Source organism: Garra rufa, chromosome 4 (assembly GCF_049309525.1).
Source record: "Garra rufa chromosome 4, GarRuf1.0, whole genome shotgun sequence".
NCBI lineage: Eukaryota > Metazoa > Chordata > Actinopteri > Cypriniformes > Cyprinidae > Garra > Garra rufa.
In genome coordinates this window covers 39,851,559-39,878,302 of record NC_133364.1, presented here as the reverse complement: position 1 = coordinate 39,878,302, position 26,744 = coordinate 39,851,559, and the positions used below count along the sequence as shown (strand labels likewise).

The following is a 26,744-nucleotide window of genomic DNA, read 5'->3' as shown; positions in this document are numbered from 1 at the left end:
AGAGCTTTTCACTTTGCAAGGGAGAAGGAGGTGACGTTTGGGTTGGACATGTTCATGGACATGTAAGTTATTTTTTTCTATTCTATTTGTATTGTGATGTTAGTTAGGGTTAGTGTTGGATGTTGTGAACTATGTTGGTAATTCATCATTTATGTGTGTTTTAGTGAGGAGTTATCACCATTCAGTGTTGCTTGTGAGGAAAACACTAATGGCTAATGGTGTCCAAGGGCTTCTGAGTGAAGAAGACGTCCATATTCCCATTTTCCCTTCAGTTATTGAAACTGCTGCAGAGGAGTTGAAGTACACCTTCCATCTGGATGGTGTTGTCGTGTTGCTCTCGGATGTGTCCTGCATCAATGCGGGAGTGCACTACATGTCTGTGGGCAAGGTTGATGTGTCAAAAGTGTCAAACCATTGGCACATATTAAAAAAACACTTTGATCTCCGCAGATACTCACCAGCTGGTGTGAATGCTCTTCATAAATGCATGGGCATGGTCTTGGCCCTGGTTGACGGTGGGTACTTTTTGAACATGACGTGTGTTCCTAACAACTCGGACCACGCCCACCCAATGTTCAAAAATAAGTTGAAAGTCAAAGCCCATGCAATTGGAATGATAAATGCTGTGTTGCAGAATTTTGGAGAGCGGCTGAAGGCCCAGCATCATGAAGAGCCACCTGGGTTACCTGACCAGAATAAATATTCTGCATTCCAATCAGAAGTTCGTACTGGAGGTTTTAAATCAGGCTTTGTCATCCGTCAACAACGATGTTGACATGCAGATCCTAATGAGCCTTAGCAAATTCGGGCAGAAGGATGATCGGGAGTTCAATTTGGGTGCCTTAGTTGATCCAGAGGGCGTCATGAATGTGTCCTATCATGTGGCCTGTAATGTGCGTCCGGTGGACCCGTCCATTGATTTGCTTTGGTCCAGATTCGGTTTACAGGAGGTTGTGGGAAGAAGAGGAACTTTATTCCCTGTTTACTCCATGGCAGAGGCATCGAATTACCAAAGTAACATCAATAACAAGGATTTGGATGTCGATGGATTGTCGAGGCAGGTCTTGAGGGATGTTGCGTGCACTGTCAACTTTGTGCAACTCTATGCGACCACTCCACACTGCCACCATTCACCAGCAGTGAGTCATCCAGTGAGCCGGGTGATCACTTTGTGTGATTTGGCGAATGAGAAGCATCGGTCAATGCTACAATGAACCAAAAATTCCATGCACAGAAGATCTCTTGCATTTCTGGGCTACCCAAAAGGACATCAATCCACATCTTCATTTTCTTGCCTTGGAAGTCTTATGCCCTCCTGAAATTTTTTCAAAGGCAGGGGAAGTAGCAAAAAAAAGATATAGACTTAGCTTTCGCAGTGTTGAACAAGTTCTGTTCCTTAATAAAAATCTGTCATTTCTTCTATTACTCACAAAAAAGTCAGCTTCCCAGTTCACAAGCACTTCCCAGTTCTACAATAATGTTCTTTTGTTTTGAATATGGCTACATCAGCCTTGCCTATGAACTCATAGGTTTGGGTCGAAGGCTAAAGTTTATGTGAATAAGGCTGCATGTGTTGATCAAAGCAGATTCATAGAAATGGTTCCTGCACAACTGAATTTGTCCCATTTATTAATTCTTTCATAAATTCTTTAATAGGCTAATCTGTACTCTATCCACATCCTATCTTTGAGAAAAAAGCTTTGGTGCTTCAGAAAGCTTAATTTCACCATCACTTAAAAACAAGATAACAGTCCAGGGATCAAAATGAGGACGCCAACACTTGAACTCAAATAGAGAGTAATGTGCTTGCTATTCTTATAGTCCTACTAATGTGAGGCAGCTGTGAACTGGTGATGAGATCTAATGAGAGACAGTTGATGAGTCCGTGCAAAGGATTATGGGAAATGGAGTCCTGGGTCAAGTGGCAAGAGTCTGGAGTGCCATCTAGCAGAGATCGTGAGAGGTTAGCTTTGGACCTTGGTCTTTTTATGACCTCTTCTAAACGTGGACATACAGGGGTTGTACAATGAAACTGAAACACCTGGTTTTAGACCACAATCGTTTATTAGTATGGTGTAGGGTCAGAGATAATTGTAGCTATAATATGGACAAACAAACAATGCAGGACAATGACAGAAAGCTCATCCAATGCTAGAACCTGTTAACACTCGTGTTCCACCCTGTTAGAGTCATTTTAAATAATCATTTGACAGCAAAGTGAAATATACGGCATACGTTTGTCTTATTTTGTCAGGTGAGGAGCAATAACAACAGCATATATATATATATATATGTCTTTGAGCAACTTTATACACATATATCGACATAATAATATCGTCCAAGAAAAGTTCATTATTGATTAGCATTTACATTATTAACACTTTGTGTCCCTAACAGAGTGGAATATTTTCACAGCCAGTGTCTGAACAATCTACCCATAACTAATATCTGTTGAGTGTCTGAGCTTGTTCAATATGTATTTGTGATAGTTAAACATGTCACTATTGTAGTAGAATGATAAAAACGTGAAAAACATGTACCTTTTTCCCCAAGAATTATGGAGCCAAAATGTTACTGGACACCAGGAATGAGCCATAACCAGTAGTGTGCAGTTTCTGACAAGATGAGGTTTGTCTTTTAGAGGCCATGATGATGATGAAGATGATGATGATGATGATGATGATGATGATGAGGGAACATTTAATCAGCTTCTAAAACACAAGTCAAGAAAATTCAGAATGAAATCCTCAGTTTATTCAGTAATTCTATAATTTGTGGAATTGCAGAAAAAAACATCTGCAATAGTTTTTTTCAGGACCAGCAGAAACCTGAGCATCTTAAACCAGCACCACATTTTAACACTGAGTAAAAAAAGCTATTTAGATCAGATTGACATCAGTGAAAGTGGGAAAAATAATGATATATAATATTTTTATGACAGTTTCTGGATATTGACATTTTTGTCCTCTATGGACCTATGTGTAACTTTTTTTTTAAACTTTAACTTTTATTAATTTAATTAACTTTAAATTTTAAAACGGAGTACTGTAATTGAATCAAGGAATCGTGGCAGCAAGAGTTGGATCTTGAAGATTTGGCCTTAAGAATAAAGAATTCTGCAGGAGAATAGTTTATGACTAGTAATGTTTCCTAAAACTATGTTTCTTCTCTAACAAGGGAACATATGTGAATTTAATGCACACAAAGAACTACTTGCTAAATCTATTTAAAACTGGAAATGGAAAGATGATCTGTCATTTCATTATCATTAATTGAAAAATTAGCTTTAACATTTTTAAGCTGGAAATTATTGTACACTTATTTAGAAGGTTCACGTTTTTAATAGAAATATATAGGGACAATTATTTTAGTCAACAGAGGTCTATCACTTAAAATCTCAAAATAAATCACTTAAAAAATCTCAGTAGTATTTATAGCTTTGGAAATCTGGCATGTATCGTTTAAATCAGTCCATCATCTGACACTCTGAGTTTGTTTTCTGTGTGTGAATTTCTATTATGTGAAGAGGACTTTTATTTTGTTGAGGAGGGATGATGTCATAAGGCTGCGCCACACTCCTGCATCTGTGTTTCTGCTGAAGAAAGGTTTGTGTTTTAATCCTTTGTCTAGTGTTTAAACCAAAATAGCTCTCTCTGAGAATTAGCAGTTCTCAACCCTATTCCTCGCGTGTCTCTTATTTAACTCTGATTCAGATCACCAGCTCTTCAGAAGAGAACTATGTGAATGAACTGTGTTCAGATTGATATGATCCCTACATAGTGTTCATGGCTCACACAGACAAAGCTATATATACCTCTGGAAATAAATACAATTTAAATTCTCATCTTGGGAAATGCTGATACAGATAACTGTGAATTGAGTGAATAGCTAATGAATGTAACACGAATGTATCTAACAACAATAATGAACGGTTTTTATGAGTAAACGTGTCTCATTTCAGTCTCTGTTCATCATAAACACACGTTTGCTCTCTGACAAGAAATGATTAACAAATACAGCTTTTTCAAACTCAAAACAGTGGGTTTCCACCCAAACGTGAAGAAAATCTTATTAGAGTTTGCAAAGAAGAAACAAACATGTGAATTAGGTCTGTTTCTATCAGCTTGTAAATATAATGTATTATATAGCATTATTTTATTCATTTGCAGTGCTACTTTTTGAGTGTTTTTGTCTCTAATCTGGTCATTTAAGTCCATTAACTCTCACTCTGACTGACTCCCTTACTAGTGTGCTGACTACAAAGGGACTAGTATGAGATTTAGTGTGCATTTCTTCTTCTGTCTGTTAATTATTCTCATCTTAAACTCAGAAAACTCCAGCTGAAGTGACTGAGATCCACGTGACACACTGATATAAAGATGACGTTTATTAAAGATGAGAGTGAAGATTTGAAAATTCAAGAAACATTCAGAGATACTGAGGAACAACAAACAAAGATGTTGTTTATTAAAGATGAGAGTGAAGATGTGGAGATTGAAGAGTCATTTGGAGTCGAATATGAAGATATTGAGGAACAACAAACACAGATGATGTTTATGAAAGAGGAAAGTGAAGATGTGGAGATTGAAGAGTCATTTGGAGTCGAATATGAAGATATTGAGGAACAACAAACACAGATGATGTTTATGAAAGAGGAAAGTGAAGATGTGGAGATTGAAGAGTTATTCAGAGTCAAACATGAAGAAACTGAGGAACAACAAACAAAGATGATGTTTATTAAAGATGAGAGTGAATATAAGGAGATTGAAGAAACATTTGGAGTCAAACATGAAGATATTGAGGAACAACAAACAGAGATGATGTTTATTAAAGATGAGAGTGAATATAAGGAGATTGAAGAAACATTTGAAGTCAAACATGAAGATCCTGAGGAACAAACAGGTTGGTTTCATTCTCAAAGTCTTTTTTTAGTGATTATGTTTTATACATATCGCTATCTTTGTTATTTGTCTTATTTAGTCACACATAAATACGTAGTTTGTCTGACATTAATCTCAGTATCTATTTCTGAAATGAAAGCAATGGAAATCATTCGTTTTTATCACTACAGTACAAATACTTTACAAAGAGCAAACCGTGAATGTGAGTGAGGTTTGTTGTCTATAAATTATGATTATTATTATTTTTGTTCATCCTCACAGTCACTTTTTTTTAATTCAGGGTCTTGTAAACATTATTTTCTTAAGACTACAAATAACAATCCTCATTTTTTAAAAGGAAATGAGACTGAAAAACACTTTCTTCTCTTGAGAAAGAAATGCAATAAGAGCTGTTTTTGTTTGTCAAATTTCCCTGTGATGCACATGAAAGCTGGATATTCAGAACTTCACATTATAGTCGAGAGAAGAGTATTTGAAGAGCTCTTTTGCCAAAACTCGATAAACGCCAAATAAAAAATAGTTTGTCATGCAATTTTGCTGTGTATGGAACCTATTCACTGCTCCATCAATGTTTCATGCAAAATCGTTATTTTCCTTGTTTAAAATGTACTGCAAGATGCAGTTTTTTTTCCAAAACCCTATAAGAGCCGAACCTGTTTTTAGCCAAAATGCGATATGGGTCATTCCAGCTGGAATCATCAAATGGTCCCCACCTGACCCCCTCAGATTTGTCTGAAAAAAAATCCATGTGATGGGTAATATGCCCAATAGATCATATACAACATTTCAGATCTCTACTGTGCATGCTTTTTTCAAACATCTGTAAAAAAGAAAAAGGTTTGTTTTTTACCCCGTTTTGGCATCTCCAGAACTAGTTGTGCCAGGTCCATCAAATTTTCAGGGCTAAGAGTCCTAGTCCAGAACTGCATGAATTACAACTCACAGCATTGTTACTGAATTTACACCTGAATGCTGGCCCTCTACTTTTCTTTAAACTGTTACTTTAAGGGTTTTCAGATGTCCATAATTTTCAATGTATAAGCATCAAACTTGGTAAATGGGCTGATATGTACCACGTCTTTAACATCCATGTTCAGAGCAATATTTCCCATGAATGACACCAGGAAAATGAGGCAAAACCCCTTCCTAATTTTTTTTATATTTTATCAATAAGAACACGCTCTTTCAAAAAAACAAGTTTCAGGTTCACACCTGGGGCCTCGTTTATAAAACTTTCTTACGCACTGATTTGATCTTAGAGTGTTCGTACGATCAAATCCACGTCAAAGTACAGATTTATAAAAACCGTCTTTGACGTGGAAAAGTACTTATCTCCACGTCAGATTCCAGCTTGGCGTACGACCGTTTCCTTGTGGTAATGCCTGGTATTGCAGATAGTTCAGCCTCACTATAATTTGATTTCTTGCGCTCCTTTTTACTTGCCATTGTCACAGAGTTTTTGCTTTAGGAATGAGCTCATTTAATATGTTAATTAATTAAGCAGGGGCGTTTCGACGGCGGAACATTCAGCTGCACACAATTCCACGATCATTTGTGATTTATAACCGAATGACTGGCGTACGCATGGATTTCGTGGTACGTTCGTTTTCTCTGAATCGCTCTTACGATCAAATCAGAAAAGTTCTTAGATAAAATCAAGGATGGTTTCTACGCAAGTTTTTATAAATGAGGCCCCTGGTGTCATTCATGGGAAATATTGCTCTGAACATTGGTGTAAATGAGTTTTTTTTTTTTTTTTTTTTCATTTTTGGACCTTAATATCTCAACATCCATAAGACTCTATTGTCTGATGTCAAAGGATGTGAAAGACATATCAGCCCATTTACCAAGTTTGATGCTTATACATTGAAAATTGAGGTTTCTATGGACATCTGAAAACCCTTAAAGTAATAGTTTCAAAGAAAAGTAGAGGGCCAGCATTCAGGTGTAAATTCAGTAGCAATGCTGTGAGTTGTAATTCATGCAGTTCTGGACTCTTAGCCCAGAAAATTTGATGGACCTGGCACAACTAGTTCTGGAGATATTTCAGTCTGAACATGGTCACTCAAACTGTGATGCCAAAACTAACTTTTTACAGATTTTTTTTGTGAAAGTAGTATGCACGGTAGAGATCTGAATTTTTGTATATGATCTATTACCCATCACAGGTTTTTTTCAGACAAATCTGAGGAGGTCAGGTGGGGAAGTTTTCCAAAATTTGATGATTCCAGCTGGAATGACCCGTATGTCCTCTCGACCAATCAGAATTGAGCGTTGGACGCAATCCAACAAGGCGTGCTCTGAAGCGAGAGATGTTTGTCTTCAAAATGAGTTCTTTAAACTCTAACAACACTTTTGCTGGCCTAGATGAGCCAGTCAGACCTACACATGGGGGTAGAAAACGCCGAGTGGACAGAGAACATCATAAAACACAACAAAAGAAGAAGGTCCGTCACTCAGGGGGCGCGTTAATACCCTCCGTGGGATGTCAACACAAGTCTGGGTCGACCGGTTTCTGTCAGGCCGAGAAACTGTCAGCGGATGACCTGATGATGAATTTTGTGAAGTTTTATGAAAGACCGAACAAGGTTGACCAGGACAGAGCCATACTTCATCTCCTGGACGTAACACGGGTGAAAAGGCAGCGTCTTAAAGTCCTGGACGTAAACAAACAAAAAGACCGAAACATATCAGTCAAGTACAGTCTTTTGTGCAGCAGTCACCCAGAGAGGGTCTCCGTTTGCAAGGCCACCTTCATTAAAGTGTTTGGTGAGTACAACTTTTGAACATGATGCTCTTTTTAAAAAAAAAAAAAAAGATGGGACTTGGTCTGTATCCACAGAAAAAAATCTAGACACCGTTGTGTAACAAAGTGCTCTCTTTTATTTATAGCCTGAGAAATGTGCCTGAATATTTTTATTGTTACTGTTGCATATATAACTCAACTTCTTCAAATTCTTCCCAAACTACGTTTTTTGCAAACATTTTTTACATTTTCAACAAATAAAAATCAGTGTAAATTTATTTATCACACATGCGATGTCAATTTATACTGTTGTAAACTACTGTAAATTCCAAAAAATGTCATGTCCACGTATGTGGATGCCAGGCCCTAGGAGGATAGAGAACTTTGTTGATTATAATAGAGCTTTGTGATATTGCGAAACAAGATGAGTGGCAGCTTTTAATAATTTTGGGTTTGTAAATGAGATATTGATCTAATACAGCAGTTAAATAAACATCATTTATGAACTTGGCAATTAAAGAGTCTAAATCCTGAATTTATTCAAAAGATTTAGTAGTTTTGATCAGGACTGAGGTTGATTAAGACATTTATGCAAAAAAAAAAAAAAAAAAAAATTATCTGATATTCACAGCAGTTTAATTTAGTGGATGTTTTCATCCACGAACATAACGAGAGGGTAGTAAATATGCCCAGAGCGTACGGTTGAGTTTTTGAAAAATTTCAAAGCATGTTCTTAAAATATGTGTCAAAATAAGATTTCTCACAAAAAATAATTTAATTTGCTTTAACAGAGAAAAAGTGGCCAAATTAAGACTCAACAGCACCCCTGAGTGGACGAAAACATCCCCAACAACACATAAGGGTTAATATATCTGTATTCAAAACTATATTTAAAACCTTAATCTCAACATGAATTTCTGAATTTGATTGCACTCATGTCACCTCTGAGCCTTATTAAACATGAAAAAAAAAGGTTAAATTCCCTGTAAATCACATTAAGGAGTCAAATTTCACCTTGTAATGGGAAGGCTAGTTTTTTATCAGATTTTTGGATTATTGTTATTATATTGACTGTGCTCCTACAAGTTTTCACCTCCTAACAAGAAAAGTAAGCGTAGAGCCCTTTTCAGAGAATTAAAATTTGAATTGAATTGGAATTACAGGAAGTGGAACTGAATTCATTGCAATTTAGAGAAATTCATTTTTAGTGAGAATGTGATACTTTTAACATACATTTTTCTTCCTAATGGAAGTACAGGCACTAACATAAACAGAGCTACACACAACTTACTTGCTATAGTTAATTTCATACTGGCTCTAATCAATGCATGACAATCTAAACTATTTCCTTTCACAGGCATCAGCAAAGACCGTGTTTCCCGGGTGGCTAAATATTATGCGGAGACTGCAGAGGCTCGCCCAGAGAGAAGAGGCGGTGCACGGCACAGTGAGGAGCACAACAGGAGAAGGAGACTCATTGTTGAGCACATCCAGTCTTGAGAGGAGCACCACTGACCTGAATGTTCATGCAGGCCCATAGGAACTTCGGCGTGTAACTCGTCCCGCACCGTTTGTCATAGACCCATGAATGACGTCTCAAATCGACCGGGTTATTGAGGAGAGGTGTGCTTTGACTTTTCTTAGCGATCGGGCGTACGATTATCGTACAGTGGGCGAGAAATTTGGGCAAAAACCATAGACTGTAAAAAATATGGACGTAGGATTCTGAAGCGCTATTTTGAAGCCTTTAGTGGGCGGGATTTGACGTCGCCATCTTGGAATCGCGTCACCGCGAGTCACTCCCGGATAATCAAAAATGGGCAAAAAGGCGGGACGTGGGTGGAGCTGATTGCTGAAACCACGCCCTCCTAGTGTGACAGTGGTGACAGCAGCGGCAACCCCCCATCACTCAAGTGGCCACGCCCTTAATTATGCTGAATATTAAGGCTTAATACAACTAAAACGGATGAGTTATAACAAAATTCACCCCCTCACAGTTGACATGAAGGGCAAAACTAGCTATTTGGACCAAAACCATTTTTGAACCAGGCTGTAAACATACTTTTTTCTGCTGTAAAGTTGGGCATTTTAACATGGGGAGTCAATGGGACTGACTCCCTTTTGCAGCCAGTCTTTAGCGGCCAGTCAATGAATTTCAGTTTAAGTCACTTCCGTGTTGGTTTCAATAGAGAGAGCGGGAGGTTGCGCTTGGCAAAAACTCAGATTGACTTAACATTGCCATAAAATTTGTGCGATCATATCTTTGGATCAGAAAGTCATAGAGAGCTGGCGGTTGGCTCTTTTTACTCGTCCTATCAAGTAGCCAATAAATACTGACATAAACACTTCATAGTGACCACCCTAGCAACCGAGGGCCGAGTTTTTGCCACCGCAAGCACCACTCACATTTTCACTCGCTCTTGTTTTGGGCAAAACAAAAACATGAACATGGTGTTCATGCTCATGGAACTTCATCAGTTTTTTCCCAACCTTCGCATAGAGCACACCTTTCCAGTAAGCGGGCACAGTTTTCTCCCAGCAGACCGAGTCTTTGGCAGAATTGAGCAGAAGATCAGGAACATTGACACAATTCTGCTACCACAGGAACACCATATCATCCTCCAGCAATTCGGCCACGTTCACATTTATGGCACAGACTGGGAAGCGTTTGATTGTAGGTCAGCCACAAAAGAGTGTGTTAAGGCTCAGAAGAGCTTTAAACTCAGTGAAGCACGCATTCTTGATTTGAGTACCAACCAGGTTGGTTTAAAGATGGCTTACAATGCTAAATGAATAAATGTACAATGGGGAGTATTGTTTCCGTAGTGAGATTTGTTTTAGGTATATCAGACAATGGTCCTACTGTTTACGGGTTTGCCTTTGACTTGACTTGAATATCATTATCATTATTGAATATTTTTAATAATGTGCTTTTTTTTCATGCATATGTAGTGAACAAATTGGTCCTACTTGTTACAGGTTTGACACTTTACTGTAAAAGACTTTGAATGTATTACTAAACGACTTGCCTACTGAATATTGTAATTAGTTTTTACAGGTTTGGCGCTAAATGACTATTAGCCTAAATGTGTTACTAAATGATTTGAATGTAATGTTAACGTTGTATTTTTATTATCTAATGGTATTTGTATGTGTGTTCTTTTTTAAATTATTTGTTTTTCATGTGGTGTACAATATTGAAACATGAAATTAAAATTTTACCATTTAGTTTATTTATTTCATGCATTTGCATTTATTTGATTTATATTAATTTATAGTATGAGTCCCTGATGTCATATGCTGCATGTTCTCTTGTTTTTTGTTTTTAACTTAAACCAACAATTTCTTAAAGGATTTGTAGCGTTTTGAAAAAAAAAAAAGTTTGTATTTCTAATCTACAATATTGTTGTTTCATTTAACAATCATTGTTTAACAAATTAAACAATGAAAAATTGAATTTGAAAATTTGAAATTGATAAATTAAATAATAACAAAATGTATGGGTCTAGGTAAAAAAAAATTAGTTTTCATTTCGTTTTGGAAAAGAGCTCCTCATTTATTTGTTGTAATTTCCCACCACTAATCTGTGGTCATGGATGTTTATTTAACAAGCACATCTATCTGTCGGTGCCAATAGCCTCGTGGACAGTATGCCGACATAAAATGCTGTTGAGTTTTGGGCGTCCAAATAATTGACCTTTCCCGACCCAGTCCCCTTCTTTCTGTCCCACTTCTTTTAAAACTCTCGATTTAAAAAATTTAAAATGCCTTGCAGAATCTGTGGATGTGAATAATTTTACCAAAATAAGAGAGATCATAAAAAAAAAAAAAAAAAAAAAATGTAGCACTGTCCTGAGTAATATGTATTACATAAAAGATGTTTACATACAGCTCACAAGACAAGAAAATAGCTGACATTTTAAAATAACTCCCTTCAAAAGTTTGGGAACCATGGGTTTCTTAATACTGTTTGTGGTTACCTGGATGATCTACCACTAGGGACAGGACGATAAATCATTGCAGTGCGAATCCAGGAATGATTCGGCATCGATTCTGAGATTTTCAGATTGCGATTCTTTCTCAAATCGATTCTGAGTTTAGTTTTAAACAGCAGATGGCACTGCTTGCTTTAGGAACAGCCGTACTCTGCTTGCTTCCAAATCCTTACACGCACTTCAACCTGAAATAACCATTCATACAATTTGAGAAGCATATAACAAGGGTGTTCATAGTGGGCCGTTTACATTAATCTCACATCATAAAAGCATTTTGAGCTGAGGTGAAATTACACAACTCTTCAGCACTCTTCTTCGTCAGTGTTTGAGTGTGTGGACATCAGAGTTGTGGACTCGAGTCGGACTCGAGTAACAAATTTGATGACTTGTGACTTGACTTGACATAATCAAAGATGACTTGCGACTCGACTTAGACTTTGACAGCAATGACTCGAGACTTGACTTGGACTTGAACCCTGTGACTCGGCAAGTCTTCTAAAGAAAAACTTCGGAGAGTTCTGATCAATATAGGCTGAAGCGAATGTATGGTTAGCGCAGCATTTGGCACTGAGCCAGAGAGGGACTCGCTAAGTGAGCGCTTGCAATGTTTTTATCCACATAATGTTAAGGATATTTAATGTTTTTTAGGGGCCATTCACATGTTGAGCCTAAAAACGCGTACAAAACGCTAGACGCGCCGCTTTGTCTTTCTTTCCAAACCGCTCTTGCAGCTTGCGCTCCTGTGGCGTGACTGGCGTCAGGATAGGAAGGATGAAATGTTAGAACACCGGCTCTCACTACGGAGTTTTAAAATCCTAACCGAATATGAAATCTGGTTGCAGCGCACACATACTAGGGCTGGAGGATTTTATCGATTCTGCGATATAAATCGATATTTTTTTTTCAAAAAAAGTATCGATTTTTTTAGCCGCAAGTATAGATACATACGTCCCATTCTAATCCCCCGTCTTGTTTACCCCTGTTCGCGTTGCAGGAAGAGCGATTTGGTCAGCCAGCCGCTAGTGTTGCTGTAGAGCAAGTTACCCGTACTAACTTTACACAGACGCAGATGTCTACCTCTTTCTGTTTACCAAGTCAGAGCGAGGATATTCAGAGAATGGCGGCGAATATAAATCCAGCACCCGCCTGCTTAAACGGATCCCTTTATATATAATTTGATGTTTATTTGTTTACCCCCAGGGCATCCAAGATGTAGGTGACTTTGTTTTCTCAGCAGAATTTTTAACAAAAACCGGTGAAGTCTAATAATGGCAGTCAATGGTTACCAAATCTTTAGAGGAAAGAGAAACACACACAGACAAATCCAAATTACACCCTGCGGCTCGTGACGATACACTGATGTCCTAAAACACGAAACGATTGGTTTTTGTGAGAAACTGAACAGTATTTGTATCATTTTTTACCTTTGACACACAGCCACGTCCATCTGTCCTGAGCAGGAGGTTAGCTTTCGGATCGTCACATTTGAACGCGCTCTGAAGTAGAATACGCAAACACCGGAAGCGATCTGTCGCTTGTATACAACACTCGTTGTTTACACAGTGCACACAGACTGTGGGTATAGCCGCTATTCAAAATGGTAATTACTTGCGCTTATCCTGATTGTTCAAACCAATTAAAAGATAAAAGATTACATCTGCTTGTGCAAACTCATGCGGGACTTTTAACCGATTTCCCCTTACGGCGTTTGCGTATACTACGTCAGAGCGCGTTCACTCGTGACGAGCCGCATTCAAAGCTCGTGCTCAGGACAGATGAACGTGGCTGTGTATTAAAGGTAAAAATGATATAAATACTGTTCAGTTTCTCACAAAAACCGATCGTTTCGTGTCTTAGGACATCAATGTATCGTCACGAGCCGCAGGGTGTAATTTGGATTTGTCTGTGCATGTTTTTGCTTACTTTTAAAGGTTTGGTGCCCATCCACCAGTATTATTTGACAGGCAGACTGCACTGGTTTTTGTTAAAAATCTTCGTTTGTGTTCTGCTGAGGAAACGAAGTCACCTACATCTTGGATGCCCTGGGGGTAAGCATATAAACATCAAATTTTCATTTTTGGGTGAACTATCCCTTTATTTGCAAATTGCAATGTTGCATTTTATTTACTTTTCAAAGGCTTGTAAGCTGCAGTTTGCACTGTTTCAATAAATGGAACAAATTTTCTCAACACATCTTTGATTAATTTTGTCCAGCATTTATTTTGCAAGCTGTCTGATGTTTTTTTAGTTTATTTCAATTAATGAAAACACTTACAGGATGTCACCAAAATCACTCTGTCTCTTTTAAATCTATCAGAAAATGATGTACGTGTATCGAATAATATCGTATCGAATCGAATTGTATCGTTGGCAAAATATCGTGTATCGTATCGTATCATATCGTGAGATTAGTGTATCGCTGCAGCCCTAACACATACGGAGAAACTTTGCAGATTATCCTACCTGAAATCCTAAACATGCATACACTACAATATTTGAAATTCGTGGCGCATCACACTACAAGATATTATTAGGATAATCATGCAGGAGGGAGCACCTCTCGTGATCTCTCTCTGGAAGGGTTCAGTGTTCAAATGCACCTGGCCGCTAAGCCCCAGCAAAAGTAATTACCATGAATGTGTCAGGTGTCACGAGGGGCAGACTGGACTCGAATGAATCTAATGACCAGCCGCCCCTGTCTTTGAACACCAACCACCGCGAGGAGCCGACACCACAGGCCCGCAACAGATGGACGAAACAGACAGAAAATGGTTTAAAGAATAACAATCTTTATTGAACAATTTATCAACGGGCACAGATGTAATGGACTTCAATGTCTTCCAGGTCTTCTTTCCACTACAGGTAAACACCTTCGTCAGTGCACAGTAATTGAACAGTAATCCAACAGCTTACTTCACCAGCGATACTGCATTCTTCAGGACTCAGACGGTAGGTAAGTAGAAAGGTAAGAATTCCTTTTCAGTACAGGATACTTCCGTTGGTGCACAATAGGGAGGCAGTGGTTGACGAGCTTACTTCACCAGCAATGCTTCATACTTCGGGACTCAAACAGTAAGTGGGAAGGTAAGGATTCTTCTCAGTACAGGATACTTTCGTCTGTGCATAATAGAGAGACAGTAGTTTAAAGGCTTACTTCACCAGCAATGCTGCATACTTCCTCAACTTAGACATTAAGCAGGAAGGTAAGAATTTCCTCTCAGTACAGGATACTTCCGTCGGTGCACAATAGGGAGACAGTAGTTTAAAAGCTTACCCCACCAGCAATGCTGCATACTTCCTAACTTAGGCATTAAGCAAGAAGGTAAGGATTCCTCTCAGTACAGGGTACTATCGTCGGTGCACAATAGGGAGACAGTAGTTTAAAAGCTTACTTCACAGCGATGCTGCATACTTCCAGGGCTCAGGCAGAGAAGAGGTTAATTGTATTTCATCAGTATTGCTGTATACTCAAAGGGTTCAGGCAGAGAAGGGGTTAATAGTATTTCTTTCCACAAACGTGTAAGCAGGGGTTGGGCCACTTCTCAGCAAAGACACACCACACTCGTGTTCACTTCAAATCCACAGCAATAAATCCATATATATCAATGAGACAAAAGCACTACAATCCACTCACTCAATAGGGCTGATCAGAGCCTCAATCCATCCGTTCCACTCACGTCGGGGATATTCCGTTCTCGATTCCTCTTCAGCGCACTCTGAAACACATAGCTTCCCCACCAGTAAGATCTACATGTGCTGTATCCTCTTCAAGCTTTCTAAATGTTGGAAAGATGGAATCCATTCACTTAACTTTCTCTCTCTCTTCCCAACAGAGATCCAATCAATAAGTTCATCCAGTAGACGTTGATGGACGACTTCCACTCCCGACGAATTTCCACAAACAAGCTTGTCTCTGGAGCTGCCCTGGCACAACCAACTTCTCTCCCCGAAAGCAAACCCTCCCCCCAGGAAAACACCCGTCAGGAAACTCTCCCAGAAAACTCTCCCCGAAAACTCTCCCCAAGAACTCTCCAGAAGCTTCTCTGAATGGTCCTTTTATGTCTGTCTCATGAAGCACACTCACCTGCCGTGTGTTAGCGCTAATCAGGCCGGCCAATGTTTCTCCCACACCCGGAGTTAGAGTGAGATGTGTCGCACCCAAATCATTCCCTCTGGAAACTCGTACCTTGTCAGTAAAAAAAAAAAGGTTCTGCTCACTGAGCGTTTTTTGTCACCCGTGACATCCCCCCCTACCAATCGGTTCTAGTCCCTAGAACCGGTGTTCCTTCAATTCCATTCGCCATACCTCTCAGTCCCTGTAATCCAGCCAGATATTCCGTCTGTGCCTTCCAATCGTGCAAACTCAGCTCCGATCCTGGCCCTCCATAACGCTGTGCCCAAGGAGCTCCCATAAAGATCGGCATGACTTGCGGACGAGCCGCTGGTGCCTCTTCGTCCACCATCGCGTACCTGTGAACGCTACAACCCACGGTGGTAAATCCTGCCGACTACGCCACTTATGTCACGAGGGGCGGACTGGACTCGAATGAATCGAATGACCAGCCGCCCCTGTCTTTGAACACCAACCACCGCGAGGAGCCGACACCACAGGCCCGCAACAGATGGACGAAACAGACAGAAAATGGTTTAAAGAATAACAATCTTTATTGAACAATTTATCAACGGGCACAGATGTAATGGACTTCAACGTCTTCCAGGTCTTCTTTCCACTACAGGTAAACACCTTCGTCAGTGCACAGTAATTGAACAGTAATCCAACAGCTTACTTCACCAGCGATACTGCATTCTTCAGGACTCAGACGGTAGGTAAGTAGAAAGGTAAGAATTCCTTTTCAGTACAGGATACTTCCGTTGGTGCACTATAGGGAGGCAGTGGTTGACGAGCTTACTTCACCAGCAATGCTGTATACTTCAGGACTCAAACAGTAAGTAGGAAGGTAAGGATTCTTCTCAGTACAGGATACTTTCGTCTGTGCATAATAGAGAGACAGTAGTTTAAAGGCTTACTTCACCAGCAATGCTGCATACTTCCTCAACTTAGACATTAAGCAGGAAGGTAAGAATTTCCTCTCAGTACAGGATACTTCCGTCGGTGCACAATAGGGAGACAGTAGTTTAAAAGCTTACCCCACCAGCAATGCTGCATACTTCCTAACTTAGGCATTAAGCAAGAAGGTAAGAATTTCCTCTCAGTACAGGATACTTCCGTCGGTGCACAATAGGGAGACAGTAGTTTAAAAGCTTACCCCACCAGCAATGCTGCATACTTCCTAACTTAGACATTAAGCAGGAAGGTAAGAATTTCCTCTCAGTACAGGATACTTCCGTCGGTGCACAATAGGGAGACAGTAGTTTAAAAGCTTACCCCACCAGCAATGCTGCATACTTCCTAACTTAGGCATTAAGCAAGAAGGTAAGGATTCCTCTCAGTACAGGGTACTATCGTCGGTGCACAATAGGGAGACAGTAGTTTAAAAGCTTACTTCACCAGCAATGCTGCATACTTCCTAACTTAGGCATTAAGCAAGAAGGTAAGGATTCCTCTCAGTACAGGGTACTTTCGTCGGTGCACCATAGGGAGACAGTAGTTTAAAAGCTTACTCCGCCAGCAATGCTGCATACTTCCTAACTTAAGCATTAAGCAAGAAGGTAAGGATTCCTCTCAGTACAGGGTACTTTCGTCGGTGCACAATAGGGAGACAGTAGTTTAAAAGCTTACTCCGCCAGCAATGCTGCATACTTCCTAACTTAAGCATTAAGCAAGAAGGTAAGGATTCCTCTCAGTACAGGGTACTTTCGTCGGTGCACAATAGGGAGACAGTAGTTTAAAAGCTTACTTCACAGCGATGCTGCATACTTCCAGGGCTCAGGCAGAGAAGAGGTTAATTGTATTTCATCAGTATTGCTGTATACTCACAGGGCTCAGGCAGAGAAGGGGTTAATTATATTTCACCAGCGTAGCTGTATACTCACAGGGCTCAGGCAGTGAAGAGGTTAATAGTATTTCTTTCCACAAACGTGTAAGCAGGGGTTGGGCCACTTCTCAGCAAAGACACACCACACTCGTGTTCACTTCAAATCCACAGCAATGAATCCATATATATCAATGAGACAAAAGCACTACAATCCACTCACTCAATAGGGCTGATCAGAGCCTCAATCCATCCGTTCCACTCACGTCGGGGATATTCCGTTCTCGATTCCTCTTCAGCGCACTCTGAAACACATAGCTTCCCCACCAGTAAGATCTACATGTGCTGTATCCTCTTCAAGCTTTCTAAATGTTGGAAAGATGGAATCCATTCACTTAACTTTCTCTCTCTCTTCCCAGCAGAGATCCAATCAATAGAGAAGGGTCTGGCTGCAGACATGCACCTCCACTGTCAGACCTGCACTCTCAGACCTGCACTCTCAGTCACCCAAACTTCCTCTGCAGGTGACGTCACCTGCAATCGACACCTGCACACTACGGTACCTGCTACGTCACTTGCAATCGACACAAAAAAACCGGAAATAAGTTTCCAGTCATTCGTTCGCGTTGCCAAAGACGCTGTATTGAAGCGGTTATATAGTTTAAAGTACCCGTTGCCAGTAAAGACGCTGCTGTTAAATGGTTTAAAGTACTTTAGTAGTATAACCAGACAGAAACTTTGCCCCCAGTTATTTTTTGCTGCTTGTTTATCATAGGAGTATAATGTTGTACTTTATCATTCAAGTAGGCTACAACTATATTACATTACCAAACTATAACATTAACAAAAATTAAGCAGATGCTATTTTTAATTTTAGTTTTTTTTATTGTAAGCTAGTTACAAAGAGACAGACTATTAACTATTATTTGGAAAACTAGCAATAGTTTTATTAAATAGTAATATAAAAATAAGTAAAAGCTTAAAACACTTCCATAACAAACAAAAACAGAACAGAAAGAATGCAAAGAGGCAAATTATGTATTTTCTTTTATTTCTGCAAAGAAGCACATTATGCATTTCCTTCCTTTTCAGTTTGACAGAATACTTTCAGATTCATAACATCAACTACATGTTCAAGGAAAAAGTCCATGTCCTTCATCGCAGTAAAGATAAAGCTGAAAGGTTCCAGAGCAACAAGTCTGTCCTCTGAAAATTCAGCCTTCTGTAATTTGTCCATGGCCTCATCAACATCTTCATCCTCCATGCAGAGTACTTTGGGCAGGTGAACAGAACCAAGCAGCACACTTGGCTGTTCCAAACATATATATGTATACGTAGATACCCCATTGGCCCGCTCCAAGCACGTAGATGCGTCCGCCATATTACAGCGGTCCACTTGACGTCATTCACCATAATGTAGGTTCGCAGACCAACGGCTGTGAAGGACTTTTATATTTCGAATATTCAGTGATTACTATGGTGATTTACCTAGATCTATGGGTGAATGACGTCAAGTGGACCGCAGCAAAATGGCGGACGGCTTATGTATAAAGGCCCATAGAAACAGTTGCTAATGAGGCATACATATATATCAACGGCTCCAAACACCACTTGCTGGCTTTATTTAAATCTCCCATCAGTTGATTCTCTAAAATAACACAAAGAACAAGAGAGATACAAAGGTAAGATACCAAAAACATTAATTCAGTATTGTGCAAAAAAGAAACAATTACTTGTGACCAGTCCTGTAACAAAATAATGTACCTCTTGTGATGATTCCATCAGTACACCTATACTTGCTTCATCTGCCTAAGAGCAGGATAGAAGAAACCAGTTATACACACACATACATATATTTCTAATATATAAAATGTCACTCAAATAAAGTAATCTGAATTGAGAAGAGTAGGAGCAGAACAAAACATCAAATGTGGTGCTTTACAATGTTTCACACTACCTGTTTTGCTAATAAATAAACACTACATTTAATTGTCTCATTCTACTTATAATATCAGTAACACAACAATCACTTCCACTAAACTATACAGTAGTTTACGTGTAAGCTATATAATTAACTTACGAAAGCATATACCATTGTTCAGTAGTTTAGCTTACTTTAGCTGTATTTAAGTCAGTGACGGAGTGGTTGACTAATTAGGCTATACAGCTTAGGGCTGCACGATTTCAGCAAAAATCATAATCCCGATTATTTTGGTCAATATTGTAATCACGATTATTTAAACGATTATGACAGGGTCCAAAACTTTCTATAGTAATTAATTTAAATACAGCGAAAAAGATACAAAAAAATAAAATAAGAATAACAGTGCTTAAAAAAATACTGAATACTTTTATGCAAGTCTAAAGTAGTCTAACAATACTACAGAAATTAAATGTAATTATTTGAATGTAAAATAAAACAGCATCTTCACTGTAATAGTTAAACATGCTTTGTTTCTTATTAAAACTACAAACGTCCTTCATTCAAAAGCAGTGACTGATTTTTCTTTTTGGATTTTTAAGTTTTATTCATATTAAACACAGACAGCAGAAGGAATCTTATGTGTTGCGCTTAACCACAAGGACACAATATACTGTTACACACGTATTTTTATTCTCAACTGTTTATGGTCATTTAAGACAGAACTGACAAGCGTTTACATGAATAATCAACAAGCGCCTCATTTTCAAATATTTTTGCGTGTATTTGACGGTTTAGGCGCGCTCCTGAGTTAAAATATAACTTTACAAGTCCATGTTCGGCTCCGTCTTTGAGCGCATTCAAAAAACACCGCAACTTTTCCTATGCGCTATTAAAAACATAACATCAAAGAAACATGAATAAATCAAGCATGTCCCGTTTTATGAAAGTCACGTTACATGATTTTGCTGTTTTGCATGTGAAATTAGGCTTTTATGGAAGAGCGAAAGCGCACCACTGGAAAGGGGGTGGAGTGGGGAACAATAATCGTTTCATCTCGATTACTGCATTTTCTTGATCGTTTGAAGCAGAAATCGAAATCTAATTTCGATTAATTGCACAGCCCTAGCTAATGCAACTTTTTAAACACAACCAGTGAGCAGCGAACACGTTGGCAAACATAATTTTGTATATCAGAATACAATCTAATAAAACGTATAATAAACATACACAGATACACATATGTACTTACAGCAATGATTCTTGAAAGAATTCAGAAGTTATTCTCAATCCAACAAGTCCCACTACACACAGATTGCAAATAGCGCAGGTACCGTAGTGTGCAGGTGTCGATTGCAAGTGACGTCACCTGCAGAGGAAGTTTTGGTGACTGAGAGTGCAGGTCTGAGAGTGCAGGTCTGACAGTGGAGGTGCATGTCTGCAGCCAGACCCTATTGAATCAATAAGTTCATCCAGTAGACGTTGATGGACGACTTCCACTCCCGACGAATTTCCACAAACAAGCTTGTCTCTGGAGCTGCCCTGGCACAACCAACTTCTCTCCCCGAAAGCAAACCCTCCCCCCAGGAAAACACCCGTCAGGAAACTCTCCCAGAAAACTCTCCCCGAAAACTCTCCCCAAGAACTCTCCAGAAGCTTCTCTGAATGGTCCTTTTATGTCTGTCTCATGAAGCACACTCACCTGCCGTGTGTTAGCGCTAATCAGGCCGGCCAATGTTTCTCCCACACCCGTGCTGCGTCCCAATTCGCCTACTTATACTACGCCCTAAAAGTATGTACTCTTTTTGTGAAGAAAAAGTACATACTTTTGAGTATGTAGCAGAATAGTAGGCGAGCTTTGGGACATACTACTTCGTCATAACTGCTTTTTTAACGGACGCTCTGTTGCTTAGTTACCTGAATCCTCTCACTGTTTAAACTGCCCTGTCAATCATCACAGTTAACATTATCTACATTTCGTTTAATTTAATTTCCTACCGTATTAGAGAGAAATGAAGAGGCACGTTCTTTCAGGAGTCTTTCATGCCGAGAACTCTGCTCGTGTTTGCATAATTATGCATTTAAACGTTAATGACCAAACATATCATTATAAAAGTTCACAATGTTGCTGCACATGAAATATAACGAGGATAACATTTAAAAATATATATTTTTTATCAGGTTACACACTGATTATTTATCACTCAAACTCCTTTCTCTACCTGTCCGTTGGTCGCGCATATCCTCCATGTTTGTAGTTTTTTAACACTTTTTATGCGTGTTTGTAGTTCTAATCGAATCCTCCGTTCACCGCGCAATGTGTTGTGGGCAATATTAGCCGTTAGAGTGTGCATTGATCCGCACTTCGAATTCTGAAGTCAAGTAGTAGACCATCCGGGAATCTTTGGAATACTTTTTTGAACATACTACGATTTGGGACATACTAATTCTATTTTCGAATACTATTTAGGACGGATAGTATGCGAATTGGGACGCAGCACCGGAGTTAGAGTGAGATGTGTCGCACCCAAATCATTCCCTCTGGAAACTCGTACCTCGTCAGTTAAAAAAAAGGTTCCGCTCACTGAGCGTTTTTGTCACCCGTGACATCAGGCAACGACACATTGAACGATTAAACTAATATTGTGATATGCTTTTGATACGTTTTTATATATATATATATATATATATATATATATAACTATGGATTTTAATTTAAATTGTGATGACTTGAGCAGGCTAAATTAATCTGTCTGCCGCTGGTCGCAATTGGTCGTTACTAAAAAAACCAACAAAAAAAACTTGAATTTAACAAACAAAAAGTGTTCCAAAAATATCTCCAAATTAACTTCATAAACTAAAGAAACTAAAATAAATGTAATCACTTTGCTATTGAAAACAGCAGTAATGGGGGAGAGAAAGAGAAAAAAGACAGGTTCCAGTCGGACTCGGGCCAGTAGATGAGACGTCCGACATTTTTGCAAGGAGTGTGTGTTTACTAGCCTATTTAACATTGTTATTTAGGCTGCTTTGAAGTGGTAAAATAAACACGCACGTTTGTTAATAATGTTTGAGCCTCATGTATATAATTTTGAAACACAAAATAAATATGTATTTTATTTATATATAGGCCTATATACACACACGTTATAATTTATATTCATAAAACACCGCGTTTGGGAGGGGAAAATCGGGGCAAAATCGGGCTAAAACTCCTGTAGTGTGAGCCGGGCTTTAAGCAACCATGACCCGCTCTCCATGAAGAGGCGGATGTTTTAGTATAGGATAAATGGATTTCCAGCGTTAAAAATTGCTTGCAGTAGATCTGCTATTAAATTTAGCCTATTTAAAAATGGTTATTCCTGTACAGCTATGATAAGCTGTTTCTCCAACTTGGCAGTGCTTTCAATGTTATAAAGGAAAAGGATGAAGCTGTTCGGTTGGTTCTTGTCACAAGACCCGTGGTGAGATGTTTTTATTGAAATTTGAACTTGAGCGCGCAAAAGACGCGACATATGACATTTAAATTACACATAATTTGACATTTAAATTACACATAATCACTATAAACCTCTTATAATAATAATTATAATAAGTAACAACAGTAGCCTAATAATTGGCTAAACCTTTCAAATATTTATATATATTTATATTATATTTATATATTTTATTTGACTCAACTGATTTATTAAAGTCACTGAATATTTAACAAATGAAACAGTGGACTTAAAATAAATTATTAATTTAATTAGGCCTATATTTGATCACAAACAATGATACATTCCTCAATAAAACATCACTAATTATTATAGTCTATATTTTATAATTATACCTACTATAGACTATTATTGACTTTAAATTTACTATAGTAATTAATACAGAGGCACTAATTTGGGCAAACAGCACTAGTGACTTGTTAAGGACTTGAAGCTTAAAGTTGAGGACTTGCAACTCGACTTGGACTTGTCTGGCTTGACTCGGGACTTGACTTGAGACTTGAATGCAAAGACTCGAGACTTACTTGTAACTTGCAAAACAATGACTTGGTCCCACCTCTGGTGGACATAAACTAGATTAGAGTTCCATCTGCTGTTTATATCTAAGCTCAGAATCGATTCCAAAGAGAAACACGATGCATTCGGGAGATGTCAGAATTGATCCGTGAACCGATTGATCGTTCCATCCCTATCTACCACCTTTTTTGTTTGGTGATAGTTGTTCATGAGTCCCTTGTTTGTCGTGAACAGTTAAACTGAGCACTGTTCATCAGGAAAATACTTCAGTTTTCAATCATATTTGAACCCTTTCCAGCAATGACTGTATGATTTTGAGATCCATTTTTTTATACTGAGGGCAACTGAGGGACCACGCGATGTATTAAGAAAGTAGATGTCCAAATTTGTCTTCTTTTGTAATTTTTTTTTCTTCCATTCAGTACTGCCCTTCGGAAGCAACCAAAGATGCTTGCATATTTCCCAGAAGATAATTTAAGTACAATTTACCTTGATCTTCAAACTCAAGAAGTTTTTTTGCATGGTGTTTCCTTCTGGAGCATCAGTGAGTGTTTGGACCTTCTGTAATAGTTGTGTTTGAGTCCCTCAGTTGTCCTCAGTGTGAAAAGATGGATCTCAAATCATACAGTCATTGTTGCAAAGAGTTCAATTACACAAAAATGCTGAAAACTGGAGAATCTGCAGCACCTGGAGGATTTTTCTGAAGAACAGGGCTCAGTTTATCTGTTTACAATAGAGGTGCCCAACCCTGTTCCTGGAGATCTACCTTCCTGCAGAGTTTAGTTCCAACTCTGATCAAACACATCTGTCTGTAATGATCAAGCGCTGCTTCAGATCCTAATTAGTTGGCTCAGTTGTGTTTGATCAGGGTTGAACTGGAGCTGAACTCTGCAGGAAGGTAGATCTCCAGGAACAGGATTGAGCACCCCTGGTTCAGAACAAACAAGGGACTCATGAACAACTATCACTAAACAAAAAAACTAAACAAAAAACTGTTGGATCATCTAGGTAACAGAACCAAGGGTTTCCAAACATAATTCCAGCTAGTTTTTGACTAAATGTAAACATCTTTCATGTAATACATCTTACTCAGGACAATACTAAATAAAAAAATAACATGCATTTTGTGTTATCTCTCTTATTCTGTTAAAATTATTCACATTTTTACGGATTCCCAAACTTTCAAATGTCACTGTAGGATCTAGCGTACATGTGGTTGGATTTGATGTTTTAATTTTTTTATATCTGTAGCTTTTTACCAATTCACAGGTGTTAACTTGTTTTTTTTTTTTCTTTTTAGACCTGATGCCACTGAAAGAGGAGAGTCAAGAACTGAATGTAATGGAAGAGAAAAATGAGGAATGCCATGATTTCACGGCTGGGGAAAAATCTCAGAGCTCCTCGCAGACTCATAAAACTAAACCTGGTAAGAACCCTAAAGTCCAAAAGAAAGTACACACCGGAGAGAAGCCTTTCACCTGTTCTCAGTGTGGGAAGAGTTTTGCACTAAAAGGAAGTCTTAAAGTTCACATGCGAGTTCACAAAGAGAGACCTTTTACCTGCCAACAGTGTGGAAAAAGTTTCGATCAAAAAGAGAGCTTTGAAATCCACTTAAAAATCCACGCAGGAGAGAATCCTTACATTTGCTCTCAGTGTGGAAAGAGTTTTAAAGAGAAAAAAACCCTTAACGTCCACATGAGATCTCACACAGGAAAGAAACCCCACACCTGCAAACTGTGTGAGAAGAGCTTCACGCGTAAAGAAGGTTTGACGTGCCATATGAGAATCCACGATGGAGGGAAGCCTTTTGTTTGTAATGAATGTGGAAAGCTTTTCAGATATAAAAGAAACCTTAGACATCACATGAAGTTTCACTCTGGAGACAAATCTGTCATGAGTCACTCTAGACATCGTTTTAGATGTCATGCGTGTAAAATAAATTTCACGGACAGGAATGCCCTCAAGAATCATGTAAAAAATCACGTCGTAGAGAAGCCTCACAAATGCCATCACTGTGAAAAGAGTTTCAGCCAAAGACCAAAGCTGGAGGATCACATTAGAATCCACACTGGAGAGAAACCCTTCTCCTGCCCTCAGTGTGGAAAGAGCTTCACGATTAAAGGAAACCTTAAGATCCACATTAGAGTTCACACTGGAGAGAAGCCTTGCAAGTGCACTCAGTGTGAACAGAGTTTCAGATATCACACAGACCTGAAACGCCATATGCAAACATCCCATCCTGAAAAGAAAATAATGATTTTAATCCGTGTGATCAGAGGTTTAGGAAAAGGAGGCAATAGTAACATGGGGCCTAATTCGTGAAACATAAATATATGAGTTAATTCCGAGAAAGTGTGTGGTGTGTATGTGAAACACAAACTACTCAAATTGTGGTCATTTTTGATCATACAGATAAGAGTAAGCCATAATTCGAACTCACAACAAAAACAGGATGTTTGTGTTTTTGTTAAATAAAGCGAACAAACAGGATTTTGGTTCTTGGTTTCCTTTCTGTGAGCTTGTTTGTGGAGCGCCATGCCTCACATCTGTTTTAAATCTGTTAATTATTTAAGTCAGATATATTTAACATTAACAGTTGTACTTTTCTAAACATTCAGAAGGAGGCTGTTTTTGGAGGAGCTAAAAAAGCGATCAGTTTGACAATACAAAAGTCCTATGAAAATGCCCGCGGTGGCAAAAGTGCTCATGCGTGTCTCACACGTGCCTGTCTGCTATCCTCTGTAACACACGTGCAAAGGAGACAAATATTTAGCCTTTTCACTGAACACAAAGAAATTAAGTTCAGTGAACTTAACTACAATGCTGTAATTAACAGAAAGTAATAACTCCTTCAAACTGAGTAATGTCAACAAAGCAGAAACAAATAAGATGAACATAAGTTGACTAAGGGCATTATCTTTTTCAGTGATAAACAGCAGGGAGAAAGTGGGATAAAAATAGGAATATATCCAGGCCCGGTCCGTCCTACAGGCGAAGCAGTTTTCTGCCTGGGGCGCCAGGTGTGCGTAGGGCGCCGCCAGTGGCCCTTACAAACAAAAAAAACCCAAAAAAAAAAACCATGTGGGCGCTCAGGTGCCCCCTCCTTTTCTACACAATGAACAAATAAGCAAGAATAAATACACTTTTTATTTACAATATTTCATCTGGCCTGGCTGATGCACTTGAACAGAGATACGATGCTGCTGCTTACTTTAGTGGGGGGATATGTCTCTGC

At 38.8% G+C, this 26,744-nt stretch overlaps 1 protein-coding gene across 1 annotated transcript; it reads left to right on the top strand.

Annotated features, from left to right (window-relative positions):
- Positions 1 to 4,340: 4,340 nt before the first annotated feature.
- Positions 4,341 to 25,852, top strand: LOC141334019 (uncharacterized). The gene is made up of 2 exons (XM_073839166.1): positions 4,341 to 4,902; positions 24,810 to 25,852. Exons 1-2 carry the CDS (start codon positions 4,380 to 4,382, stop codon positions 25,829 to 25,831), a joined length of 1,545 nt encoding a protein of 514 aa, XP_073695267.1. The 5' UTR covers positions 4,341 to 4,379; the 3' UTR covers positions 25,832 to 25,852.
- Positions 25,853 to 26,744: the final 892 nt, after the last annotated feature.